Source organism: Rhinolophus sinicus, chromosome 17 (genome assembly GCF_057876585.1).
Source record: "Rhinolophus sinicus isolate RSI-liver-muscle chromosome 17, RSI-T2T, whole genome shotgun sequence".
NCBI lineage: Eukaryota > Metazoa > Chordata > Mammalia > Chiroptera > Rhinolophidae > Rhinolophus > Rhinolophus sinicus.
This window is the reverse complement of record NC_142517.1, coordinates 37,608,709-37,622,619: the sequence shown is the minus strand read 5'-3', so window position 1 is coordinate 37,622,619 and position 13,911 is coordinate 37,608,709. Positions and strand designations below refer to the sequence as shown.

At 39.0% G+C, this 13,911-nt stretch overlaps 1 protein-coding gene across 1 annotated transcript; it reads left to right on the top strand.

The window, feature by feature from the left end:
* Positions 1-6,067: 6,067 nt before the first annotated feature.
* On the top strand, positions 6,068-9,787 carry RPL22L1 (ribosomal protein L22 like 1). The gene is made up of 4 exons (XM_019735290.3): positions 6,068-6,207; positions 7,766-7,858; positions 8,015-8,136; positions 9,535-9,787. Exons 1-4 carry the CDS (start codon positions 6,199-6,201, stop codon positions 9,677-9,679), a joined length of 369 nt encoding a protein of 122 aa, XP_019590849.1. The 5' UTR covers positions 6,068-6,198; the 3' UTR covers positions 9,680-9,787.
* Positions 9,788-13,911: the final 4,124 nt, after the last annotated feature.

Sequence of the window (13,911 nt, the reverse complement as noted above, 5' to 3'; positions counted from 1 at the left end):
GCTCAACCTAATTTAACTTATAAATTTAAGATAGTCCCAATAAAAATACCAACAACTTTTTTATGAAGTTAAACAAGTTGCTAAGAAGTTTATATGGAACTAAAAACATGCAAGAATAGCTATGAAAACACTGAAAAGAAAGAGCTATGAGTGGGGCCTAGAATTAGCAGGAATTAATACCACAAAGCCTCTATTCTCAAAAGAGTGAGGTACTGGCAAATGAATAGAAGGACCAATGGAATGGAACCGAAAGTCCAGTAACAGGCCCAAATACATATATAAATTTAGTATATGATAAAGGTAATATTGCAAATAACTGGGAAAAGATTAATTAAATTGGTCTGGGACAATTGGAAAAATAAATCTGGGAAAATAAAAGGAAGATGAATTACACACAAGAATAAACTCCGGATGAAGCAGAGGTCAAAATAAAAACAAACTCTCTAAGTCTTAAGAGATAACTTAAGTAATTTCTCCGTAACTTGTTTTCAACTATAACTGAAAATCCAGACAAAATAAAAAGTTTTATAGAATTAGATAGATACAGAGAGAAAGAACAAACGATAAAGGAGCAAAATGTTAATAGGTAAAAATCTGGATAAAGGATATATAGACATATAAATATATGTCTATATATCCTTCATTCATATTTTTATGTATTCATATGTATGTATGTATTCTTTAAACTATTGTTATAATTCTCAGTAAGTTTGAAATAATTTCTAAATAAAGTTTCTTTAAATTCAAAGAAGTATGTATAGTACCATTCAATTTTATAAATGTATATAATTACTTGTGTAATCTAAAGGATATACACACATCCATTCAGAGACATCCATGCCCCCAAAGCATTAAAGAACAACTTCTAAGCAAGGGGGATTTTAGGTATTTTAATGCAATTGCTTCTTTGCTTCTTTATATTTCCTTTCATGAGCATTTCTTTTTCTTTTTTTTTTCTTTTTTTTTTTTTAGATTTTGTTTGGGGAAGGGGAACAGGACTTTTATTGGGGAACTTCCAGGACTTTTTTCCAAGTCAAGTTGTCCTTTCACTCTTAGTTGTGGAGGGTGCAGCTCAGCTCTAGGTCCAGTTGCCGTTTTCTAGTTGCAGTGGGCACAGCCCACCATCCCTCGTGGGAGTCGAAACCCACAACCTTGTGGTTGAGAGCCCGTGTTCCAACCAACTGAGCCATCCGGGAGGCAGCTCAGCTCAAAGTGCCCTGTTCAATCTTAGTTGCAGGGGGCAGAGCCCACTATCCCTTGCAGGACTCGAGGAATTGAATTGGCAACCTTGTGGTTGAGAGCCCACTGTCCCATGTGGGAATCGAACTGGCAGCCTTCAGAGTTAGAAGAAGCATGGAGCTCTAACTGCCTGAGCCACCGGGCCCGCCCCACGAGCATTTCTTTTGACATAATATAATCGTTTTGTTAACTTAAAATGTTCCTCAAAGCATTGCTTATAGTAGTGAAAAAAACGGAAGTAATCTAAATGCCCACCAAAAAGTAAATGACTAAGCTAAAAATGACAAGTAATAAAATTAAGCAATGAAAAAAGATGCTTTTTCTCATTTTAAAGGTTGATCAATTATTCAGAACTCCTGTGGCATTGTATACCAAGAAAATCTTACCCTGAAACTGTTTGTTAAAAAAATAATAAAAATAAACAATAAGTTAGGTTTTCCTACACACTGAGAGAAAAAGTGCATTGAAGCAAGCATACATTTTTTAATCATAGTTTTTAATACTCTCTAATCAAATTAGTAAAGAAAGGGCAAGCAGAGGTGACTTCAGTTCCTATTTCTTCTGCCTGGTGCCCTTGACTTTCATTTATAAGTATCTAACAAAGAACATTCCTATGTTAGAGGAGTTAAAAGCAGTATTCTTCAGTAGTAATAGCTTTCCTCGCTGCCTCAATGTTGTTCGCACAGAAGGCTGTAGCACATCTTTTTGTCAAAGCTGTGGATTGCTTTCATGGGACTGTTTGTGCTACAACAGCATTCACGTATATTTTTCTGGAGATGGGTAGTGCGAAGCTTCATGATGCTTGACGTGCTCCCCTTTGTAGTACATGGCACCGAAAGAAAGAAAGAAATAATATAAAAAATACCAACGGTATTTTTACTACATGTACACAATCTTTGGTTTGTTTGTTTGTTTTACAATGCTTGAATGGTAGTAACACTGATGACTAGAAAGTTTGTTGGGTAAAGGGAAATTTACAGATTCCTGTTTTCTAAATCAGCTTCTAACAAATAAGATGGGTTTTCATAATTAATAAGTAAATATCAGAGATGCAGATGTTGTCTACTTTCTTTGTTACAGTGTGATCATTTGTGATGTTCATAGAGCTGAGATCTTCAAAAAGAGAACACTGTAAGAATAAGGTACACCATCTAATCCTGTAAGAAACTATGTGTAATGCACACACCCAAGACAGATACAGAGCTGTACGAGGAGCAGATGTATGAAATACAAATGGAACATGACAAAGAACTCTGTTTGGAGCCTTGTTTGACTAAATGTCATAGCATCTTTTCAAGGTTCAAAATACACATTGGTACTTACATGGATAAATGTTTATTAGAATATTACATTCATTAAAATACTTGTAGTCTTTCCAGTACAAAACACTGGTGTGGATTTCAAAGTTTTATGTGGACCACAGGGTTTATGTTTCTGCAGGTGTACAATGATTTGCATATTTTCAATTAAAAAAAATAATGAAGGTTTTGAGAACTGTCTTTTCTCCACTGTTCTGAAGTGCAGTTTTGCCATAAATGGCAAAAAGCACATCTGTGTGAGTCTGTTTCTGGGCTCTCTAGTCTATTCTATTGGTTTATATGTCTAACCTAAAACAATATCCAACTGTCTTAATTATGGTATCATTAAAATAAATCTCAATCTATAGAACAAGTCCTGCCACTTTATTTTTCCTTCTTCCAGTATATTCTGGCTATTCTGGTATCTGTGTTTTCATACAGATTTTCCAATTGGTTTGAAAAAAGGAAGGAAGGAAGGAAGGAAGGAAGGAAGGAAGGAAGGAAGGAAGGAAGGAAGGAAGGAAGGAAGGAAGGAAGGAAGGAAGGAAAAAAGGAAGGAAGGAAGAGGGAGAAAGGGAGGTTATTAAGCTGTTGTTTGTGATCACATTGAATCTATAATTCAGTTTGGGGAGAACTGGCATCATTATATGGGGTCTTTCAATCCATGGACGTTGAATGTGTTTCTAACTATTATTATTCTTAAATTTCTCTCAATTATATTTGATAGTTCTGCATAAAGATCTTACACATCTTTTGTTATTTTTCCCTTAGATATTTGACATATTTATGTCATTAAAAATAACATCTTTAACTTTTATCTTTAATTTATTGCTAGTTTATAAATATGCATTTGATTTTTGTACATGAACTTTGTATCCAGCAATATTGAAAAACTTACATATTCTGATAATTTATCTGTAGATTCTTTTAAATTTTGTACATATACAATTACATATCAACTATAAATAATGACATTATCACCCAACTTGCTGCATGGCATATTGATGGATATGGTTTGCTAAGAATATATATGTGAACATAAAATATATATATGATATATATATAATTGATGATCATATATATATAAAAAATTATACCATACATATATGTATATGTTTTTCCATGAATGACATTGAACTATTAGGTTGATGCAAAAGAAATTGCGGTTTTTGCAATTATTTTTAACCTTTTAAACCGCTATTACTTTTGCACCAACCTAATACAATTTTCCTTTCTTAAAATGTCCTTTTCCAGTTTTACTATCAAAGGTATGCTGGCCTCATAAAATAAGGTGATGATTGAAAGCATTTGTGTAAAATTGGTGTCTTAGCCTATTGGTTGCATGCATTGGTTTATTTTGGGAAATGATCCCAGGTAACGGAAGTAAAGTACAGGGAAGTATGAAACTGGAAGGAGCAAAAGCAAAAAGAAATGCGCTGGAGACAAATGAGGCTTAATTCTACCGGGATCTTCCATGTAGTGATGTAGAATGTACTTATGAACTGTCCGCTCAAGAGAAAAAAGAAGGCAACAGGAACTGGTATTATTTAGTGATTTTAAAAAAATTGTCAGCTCCATTTCTGCAAGCTTCTCTCAAGGAATCCTTTGTGCTTGGACGTAAAGTGCATTTCTCCAGAGAGCATTTGCATTTGCTTCTGCCTGGCACTACCAATCCAAGCACACTTTAAACTACATTTTTAGATTGCAGCTTTTTCACGCTATTTGAACAGCTATTTCTAGCCCTAAACTCCTATGAGCATGGTGGCTTGTCAATTCTGCCTCCCAAAAAAATTCTTTTACTTTTTCACCAGCTTAACCATACATTAGTAATTATTTATAAAACCATATTTTAGCCAGTTTCTTATGGTGGTTACATATGGAGGGGATTCTCTGTGAATTTAATCTGCCATATTGTCCTTCTATATTTTACTTTATTGACCAGTTCAAGCTCCAGTATCATGTAGATCCAATGACTGAAGTTTATAATGTATTGGAACTATATCTATCATATATTACAGTGTGTTATGTTTTTGAATAGCTGGAAAGACAACTTCCCCTCTTTGTTCTAAACTGCCTTGGCTCTTTTCTGACATTTATTATTTCGTATGTTTTAGAATTCCTTGTCAAAATAAGTATCTGTGGGGCACTGACAGGCATTGTGTTAATATATATACTGTCTCTGAGTGTAAGATTTGGGAAGAATTGAGTTATTTCAAATATTTAATCTTACTGCCTGCACATTTCTTAATATTTTTCAGTTTTTCTTCCTAAGAGAAAAATTTTTTCCCATTGTAATTTCTAAGTAGTTATTTTGAGATTACTAGTTATTTTGAAACACATGTTGTTTTTAATATTCCCACTGTACAAGTGGCTTAACAGTTCTTAAGGTGCTTTGTTTTTTGTCCTAACGTGGAAGGCTGCCCAAAACAAGCAAAATAAACAATAAATGCCTCAATTTGTGGCTTATTTTCAAAATATCCAATAATATAAGGATTATTTTTGCTCTGCAGCCTGGGGCAACCTTTGAGGAGGAAATGCTAACTGCGCCTTTTTACCCCTTAACGTTTGGTAAAGAAATTACTATGGTTTTCTATTGAGGCAAAGAACCAAAAAAATCTTGATATGGATTTCTAGGAATTCAATACGTCTATTCAGACCTTACACGTTGTATGCTTCATTAAAGCATAGTTCCCACTATAACTAATCTCTGTCTTAAAGGACATACACAGTTGTCAAACTTTCTAGGGTTACTCTAAAGTAAAAACAAAAGTCCACCCCATCCCCTACCCCTGCCCCTAGGTATGATAGTTTCACTTCCACAAAAAATGTTGCAAAGCTCTGAGAGGCAGGCGACTTTCATAATCCGACGTCGATTTACAATCCTTCAAAGTTCAAAAGCTAATTTTTTTCCTTTTGTCGTTCACCATCGACCCTCGTGCATTACACGTTTTAGTAGTTAGGTCTCAGAAAACATTCGTTGAATTTTAACTGGCAGGTATTTTGGATGGAAGTGAGTCCTTGGGTTAACTCTAAAATCCATGATAAAAATATACACTCAACGTGTGAACAAGTGAGCACTCCATGGTTTTCTGTTAAAGGTTCCCCTCTCCCCCAGAACCTAGTTTATTTTGACTCCCCGAAATACTGATTTCTCTCTACAGTCTTAGAAAACAAGATTCATGGACAAAACTAGATAATCGAAATAACTTTTTTTTTCGCTGAAGGATTATAATTGCAGCATAAGACAGGAGAGCTCAAAGCAACCTGATACAATGCTTTGCCCTGATTGGAAAGAAGACCGAGGCGATTAATGAAAGATGTATCTGGTATATTTGGTGTATCTGGGTGCGGGTAATTGCAGAGCTACTAAGGTCAACGCGCGTCATCACCAGCGGAAAACCGCGAGTCGTTTCAATCACTGCCGCTGGAGGGCGCTCCTAGGAAACCTAATTGCCTACTGACCCTATGCTCCCGGGCCACGCCCCCGGTTTCCTGGGTTACTGGCCCCCGGTTTCCTGGGTTACTGGCCCCGGCGCTGTTCTGCAAGTTCTTTTCCGGCAAGCGAACATCTTACGTCCTCGGCGCGTGACGCAGCACGCATAGATAAAAATACGTGCAGACGGCAGCCTCTTTCTTTCTGATAGCTCAGCCTGCCTTCAAGATGGCGCCGGTGAGTGATCGCGGTGTCGCTGGGAACGTCTTTCTTGAGTGTAGATGATTTTTGCGTCTGGCGAGTTGGAGATGTCTCTTTAGAGATAAGAGGAGAGTCGAAATGGAGACTGGGTTAGGAATGTAAACCAAGATGTTACAGCTCTGAGTTGTTTTTCCAAGACATCTGGCAACTGCCATGCGGTCTGGTGGAGTAAGAGCTGGGCCCGGCCGTGGCTTAGGATGGGCGGTCGTGCGCGCGCAGGGAAGGAGGCCCGACGGCGCACGGGGCTAGTGAGACAGACAGCCTTTTGGACCATTTCTTTAATCCCTCGCGCTTAGTAACGCCGGTGTTACCCACTTATTTGCACCAGTAAAGGAGATGTGGGCAATCGGGCAGGTCTGACGGCTTTGTCTGGGCGGAGGGGTCTCTGCGGCGCGCGGCTGCCGAGGTGGCCCGGGCCTGAAAGCGCCAGGGAGCTTTAGCGCTGAGTTGGGGAAGAAGTTTGTTCATTACCTCATGAAGGAATTATTGTGAAGGTACAAGTTGTATAAAAGGAAAGTGCTTCAAAGATTTTGTTCACATTATTAATAATTACCAGGTAGATGCTCTAACCGCTCCAAAAGAGCATTTGAAAAATTACCAAAAAGAAAAAAGCGTTTGGGAGAGTAAGATTGACACAGATTCCTCGAATACCTAGGAAAGCAAATCGGTATTAGTACTTGCTATCCATTTGGGTGGATCTAATTTAGAGATGACATTCTCTGCTAAGTACTGATTTGTCTGTTTTCCCTACATTGTCTGAGTATGTATTGTTAGTAGCTACAGCACCATTTTACTTGTGTAGCCTTATTACGTGCTATTGGTCTAAAAGTTGGGTATGGACACTTATATGTATATTTAAAATAAAAATCTTTACCAGAAAACAGCATAAGGATTGAATTCTCTGAACATAAGTGGGTGTAATACTGTGGTCTGGCTTGTACTTGAGCTTGGACCAAGTGTACTAATCTGTTCCCCATCTGCAGTGGGAGTGGCAGTAGTAAAGCAGCGCCTGGCCTATAGGAAAAAGGTATCCGGTAAATTAAAATTGGACATCCGTGATCTGGCAAATAATAAAAGTTCATTAAAACTTTTGGTAACTTGAACAAAGTGGGCTTGGTTAGAGCTTCAAACCAACCTTCGTGCGTGTTTATACTTTGACCTCGCGGTAGAAAGTAGATTGATCTTAATCTTTTCCAGGGTAAAAATAGGATGATTTGTAATCTTCTGGGGAAGGATACTTCAAGCTTTCTTGAGTTTTGCATTTCTGGGACACTTGTATGACCAACGGGAAGTTTCCATCAGACTTCACAGAAACTTGGTTTAAACCAAGCCTGTCCTTCAGATAGTCTAGTTTCAAAAAAGTTAGGGAGTATCCGATAGATGTTAAGGAATTTTTTTAGAATTTTACACCGTTTCATGTATATAATCTTATACTAGTACATTGTACATCATTGCTCTGATAAAGATTTTTAAAGTTTGTGTATCAAGTGAATAAATTGGTTTAAAGAATCATAATTATGTTAATGTTCTGTAGCAAAAAGTCAAGAAGCCTAAGAGGTCAGTCTGGAAGTTTGGTTTGGACCTTACTCATCCAGTGGAAGATGGTATTTTTGACTCCGGAAATTTTGTAAGTATCATTCTACTCTGCTTTTATCATTATTCTTAAGATCTGTAAGTATGTGCTATTTGATTTTAATCTAAGCTCTATTCCTAGGGTACCTTCCCTAGTGAGTATCTAGGGTTTTCTTCCCTAGTTTTGTATTTTTTCTTTTTTTTAAAATAGGAACAGTTTCTACGGGAGAAGGTTAAAGTCAATGGAAAAACTGGAAATCTTGGGAATGTTGTTCACATTGAACGCTGCAAGAATAAAATCACAGTTGTTTCCGAGAAACAGTTCTCAAAAAGGTTCGTATTTTCCATGATGTTTTAGCGAAATTGTGGAATAGATACGATGATGAAGTCAGAGAGATATATCAAAAGAACTTTAATAAGGTCTATAAATGGAAAATATGTTTAGTAACAGTAGTTACTTTGGCTGGTTGTCGGTAAGTGTAATGTATTGCAAGAATACAGGCAAGTTATATCCAGGCCTCTTGTCCAGTCAGCCCCTGTAATCCAAATTGTATATAAACTAATCACTAGGGATTTGGACATGAGAGGTACTATTTGTCCTCGATGGACATGCAAATAAATATTATAAAATGCAATACTCTTAATTGCTATACTGAAAGTAGAGATAGAGATGGCACAAGAATTTATGGAGAACCTGAGAGTGAACAGTTGCCGGTGGGATGAGGTGATCCTAGCATAGGGAGCAGCATTAACAGGACAAAGGGAGCTTGAGAGGAATGCTTGGTAGTTAAGAATTGCTGTAAAGTATAAATGGAAGAGAGAACGGCTGGAGTGATGAAATTATAAGGACTGAGCCCATGCTAGTTGCATAGCTCTCAATACTCTTGAACTTGTAAATGGATTTAGCCCTGTAGACAGGTTGCCTACTTTTGATCCAGCATGGGATTTGAGGTTAAGGAGGATGATAGTGGTGAAGAGAATGTTGACATTTTAGTACATATTTGAAAAATGAAATTGCATATTGTTTAATTAAAAATCTGATGGTGGCGGTAAGACTGAAGAGGAAGCCACTATATTACTCTCCCACATAACTGGCTTCCAACGTAAGAATATTAGTTTTGTTTTGTTTTTCCCAAGTCAAGTTGTTGTCCTTTCAATCTTAGTTGTGGAGGGCGCAGCTCAGCTCCAGGTCCAGTTGCCATTGCTAGTTGCAGGGGGCACAGCCCACCATCCCTTACGGAAGTCAAACCGGCAACCTTGTGGTTGAGAGGACGTGCTCCAACCAACTGAGCCATCCGGGAGCTCAGTGGCAACTCAGCTCAAGGTGCCGTGTTCAATCTTAGTTGCAGGGGGCAGAGCCCATCATCCCTTGCGGGACTCAAGGAATTGAACTGGCAACCTTGTGGTTGAGAGCCCACTGGCCCATGTGGGAATCGAACCAGCAGTCTTTGGAGTTAGGAGCACGGAGCTCTAACTGCCTGAGCCACCGGGCCGGCCCCAATATTAGTTTATTTTAAGGAGATGGGAGAAGAAGGGTTTTATAGTTATAAATGATTCCAATTGGGGTTGAGAGGCTGCCTTTTTGTATCCCTAGCAATCTTGCACAGTGCTTAATACAAATAAAGTATTTTGGAGGGAACTGGGAACACAAAAGATGAGTATAATGGTGCACATCTATATAGTAAGGTTTTGCAAAATAGGTATTCATGAAATTCATGATTTTATTTTAAGATATTTGAAGTATCTTACCAAGAAATACCTTAAGAAGAACAGTCTTCGTGATTGGCTTCGTGTGGTTGCATCTGACAAGGAGACTTACGAACTTCGTTACTTCCAGATTAGTCAAGATGAAGATGGATCCGAGTCTGAGGACTAGGTGAAGCCACCCATTGTAGGGCTTTGCTTACTGCTCAAACAAATGAAAAGAAACCCAGAAATGGACTTTTAGTTTATCAGTGAATAAAAAAACATACTCTGTGTGTAAGCTTTCGTCTCTTTTGTTTAAGTATATGCTGTTTACATGATGCTGGCTATTCTTTGATAGTTTCTATAAGCAATATTTAAATAGCTTATAGCTAGAATTTTTTCCCAGGATTTCTGAAATACATTGCTTTTACAAATTTCCTCAGGTTAAAGTGTTGTATAAGAAGCTAGGAAGCACAGTTTGGGGTATAATTACATAGTAACACATTTAAAGTCCCAAGTGTTTTTGTGCAGTTTGTAAGTGCAATCCTTAGTGCCTAGAACAGTTCTTACACACAGGTGCTGAGTATTGAATTTCTTCCTGCCCTCTGCTTCAGAGGATGCTGACTTTCTAATTAGCATAAAGGCTAATTAGTGTAAAGGATGAGCGCCCTGCTGCTTGCTCTAAACCAGTGTTGAATCACCTGTCAGAGATCTCCAACCAGATGCTTTTAGGCACTAGAAACTGAAAACCTTCAAAGCTGAACTTTTATCATACCCACTAAATCTGCTTCTGTGTTCCTTGTTTGAAAAATTATAATTACTCAGCCAGTTGGAATCTTGTTCACTTAAAAACCGTCCCCTCACTGATCATTCTGAAAAATGTAAGTCTTCTATACTTAGAACTTCTCAGTTGATGAGCCCTTTCCCCCAAATAAAGTGGCCTTAGAAGTAGTAAAGTAGAATGGTTTGGCAAAATCCAGATTGCAAGAGATCAGAGAATAATGGGAGGGAGGTGCTAGCACTATTTCTTGGTTTTCCTGTGGTCCCAAATGTGGCACCCTTTTCTACATTCGCCTGAAAGTGGTGGTTTCAATAACTCAGGTACTTAGATCATGGGCCCTCATACAGTAGAATTATATTGCCACATCTTGATTATTCTAATACACAGATTTACATAATTGGTTTTGGGAGTGTTTGAAATGAGTTAATTCTGAAGAGCTCCACAACGTGAATGCACTGCCTTAGTGCAGCAACTCCGTGGTTCTTTCCCAAATGATTGTAATAACTTCCTAACTTAACTGTCATTCTTCGAGTTCATGTTTTCCACCAATAGTTAACAAGATCTTACTATGTGCTTCCTCTGCTGAGCCTTGTGGATAAATGGAGCAAAAACACTCAACATGCTCTGTGGTACGGTGAGGGAAACGGAGACCAAGGATAACCCAGAAGGGTTTATAAAAGGAATTTGACCTAGTCAAGGAAGGCTTTGAGGAAGTGTTTAAGCTGACCTAGAACTGCCAAGGTATTAACTGGATAAAGGAAAATGGGTGTTCATGCAGAGAACAGCTTGGTAAAGCTCGGGATGTTGGGAATCTGGTTGGCATAGAGGATATCTGGTTGCAATAGAAGTTAGGAGAAGAATCTTGAAATGTAGGCATAAAACCAGCCTGTGGGGACAGCCAGGAGTGCAGTTTCCAGGCTCTGGGCCTCACGTGGAAAGGTGCTCACTTGGGTAGTAGATGGCAGTCAGCTGTGGCTGGTTAGCCGTCAGCTGTGGCCATTGAGCCTCGGCTGGTATAACTGCCGCGGCTACACTGAGTGGAGCCGAGGAGAGTCGGTCGGTTGGCAGCAAAGCGGACAGCAGATCGCACGTGTGAACCCAGCCTCCAGTGAGACCATAGTGGTATGACTCCCCTACCTATGGCTCCGTGGGTGTTCCTTTTTGGCCTCACCATGTCCTGCGTTCTTATGTGGGGAGTGGGAGCAGAGACCCTGTAGGCCACCTCGCACAACAGCCTGTGCAGGACATGTCCATGGTCTAATCGCCTTCAGTGGAAAGCTACTGAATTTTAAGTGGAGGGTGATATGATCTGATCCATTGAGAGGTGCACTTTGAAAAAGATTGGTTGTGCTGTGGAAAATGGTTTTCAGTGGGGTCATACTGGATGCAAGGAAACAGGATGCTATGGCAGTGTCCTGTGGATTATAATAGGACTGGGGTGCTGGAAATGTAGAGAAGCGGATAGGTTTTAGAGATTTTTCATAGAATAAAATCTTTGGAACTTTGGTGATGGACATGGATGGTAAGGGAGAAGTGTCAAGGGCGACACAACTGGCTATATGGTGTCATTTGCTGAGTTTGGGCACAATGGAAGAAGGGGAGAGTAGGGGAACAGTTCCAGTTTAGGCCATGCTGAATGTGAGCTCCAGAAGATGGCAGGTATGAGGTTGAATGTATGGGTCTAACACTCAGAGGCAGGGTCTAGGTGAAGATGTCTGCTAGTCTTATGCACATAGGGAGTAATGAACAGGGGGTAAATTGCCTATGGAGAGAGTACAGTGACACCCAAGTGTTGCAAACACCGAGTCACCTTCATTCCTCCCCTAGAGGAATCTTCCAGAAACGTGGTTGTGTGATGATAGTCACATGTTTAAAATTATTCAGTTAATTTAACTTTTAATATTGTGTACTGGGGCCTGAGTACATTGTGCCAAATAAGATTTGCGTGACCTTAAGGGAGTTGGCAGGTTAGTTGAGACAAGTAAATACATTTATTTAACATGTAATTTATGTGTAAAGAGGTCTTAATTCCTATATTAGTCCCCTCCATTCTGTTTCCTCCCCTTGCAGGTAGCCATTTAAAAAGAATTATGGTTTATCTATTTTTTAAAGAGATGCACCATTAGTTAAGTGATAGCTTACTGTGCTCAGTTTTCTCCACATTCCTTTTTTTCACTTAATATCCTGGAGTCAATCGATCACTTCTGCGTGGATGTACCATAATTTATTCAAACAGTTCCCTGCTGATGGGCATTTGACTTGTTTCCAAACTTGCTGCTATAAATAGTGCTGCATTAAAAGCCTTTTGCTCATGCCTTTTCTTATTTTTGCCATTTAATCTTTGGAGTGGATTCCTAGACGTGAGACTCCTAGGGATTCAGAAAAGAAAGAAATGTGCGATTTCAATATATAGTGCCATCCCTCCATGGGGGCTGTGTCATTTTACCCTCCCACTAGCCTTCCCACCAGTGTATGGAAACGTCCATGTTCCCAGAGACTCCCTACAGATTATATTGTCCAATTTGAGTTTTTTGGTCTATCTGATAGGTGAGATGGTTATCAGGACAGTTTTATTTTGCATTTCTTTTCGCTTAAGGGCCACCGCATTTCTTTTTCTGTGGGTTGCCTGTTTATACATCTTTAGGATATATATGGGATTCTTGGTCTTTTTATTCTTTATTTTTTGAAGCTTCCTCAGTATTAAGCCTTTGTCTATGATTAAATTGCAATTTTTTTTCAGTTTGTTGTTTGATTTTGCCCCATATTTATGGTGTTTTTTTGTTGTTTTAGAAGAATTTTTTTTGTATGCGGTTAAGTCTGTTGCTCTTCCTTATTGCCTCAGGATTTTGAGCCAGTGTTAGAAAAACTTTCCCTATTTCCACGTTACTGAAGAATTCATTCATGTTTTCTTCTAATGCTTGTATGATTTCATTTTTAAAATTTAGGTCTCACTTCTAGTTGGAATGTGTCCAGGTTTACCATTTGAGAAGTAGATCTAATTTTACATTTCTTTTTCCATGTTGCTACTCACAACATTAACCTTGATTAAAAAGTACTTGGGAAGTTTTCATTAACACTGGTTTTCCTACTTGTCTGGAAATCCTTGTTTGTGGTTATGCTGAAGTGGTTGGAGAGTCTGCGTTTATAGTTTCAGTGTGCTGCTCTTTTACAAACTGGATGATTTAAAAGCCAGAAGGGACATTTTAAAATAATACATTGCGGTTTTTAAAGGGCTTTGTTTTCTCTCTTGATCCTTCAGCAGCCCCGTGTAGCAGACTATCATCTTGCCCATTTTGCACGTGAGGAAACTGAGTCAGGTAAACTGGCTTGCCCAAGACCACACCTGGCCGTCCACCTGTCAGCCCTCAGCCAGGGATCCTCCCGCCCTAGGACTGAGCCACTTCACCGCACAAGGCGGAGGTCAGGCTGTGAGACAGGAGGAGCCCGAATCGGGGGTCTGAAGACCTGCCTCTGATGCCTGCTAGCCTTGTGATCTTGGATGCAGCAACTCGCCCCTCCGGGCCTCAGTTTCCTCATCTGTACATAAGGAAGTGGTTGGAAATAAATCAGTGTTTGTCAAACGTTAGTAACCCAGCCTCGTCTTGATAAACAGATGTTTCTGTGCCCCAGTTCTGATTTCC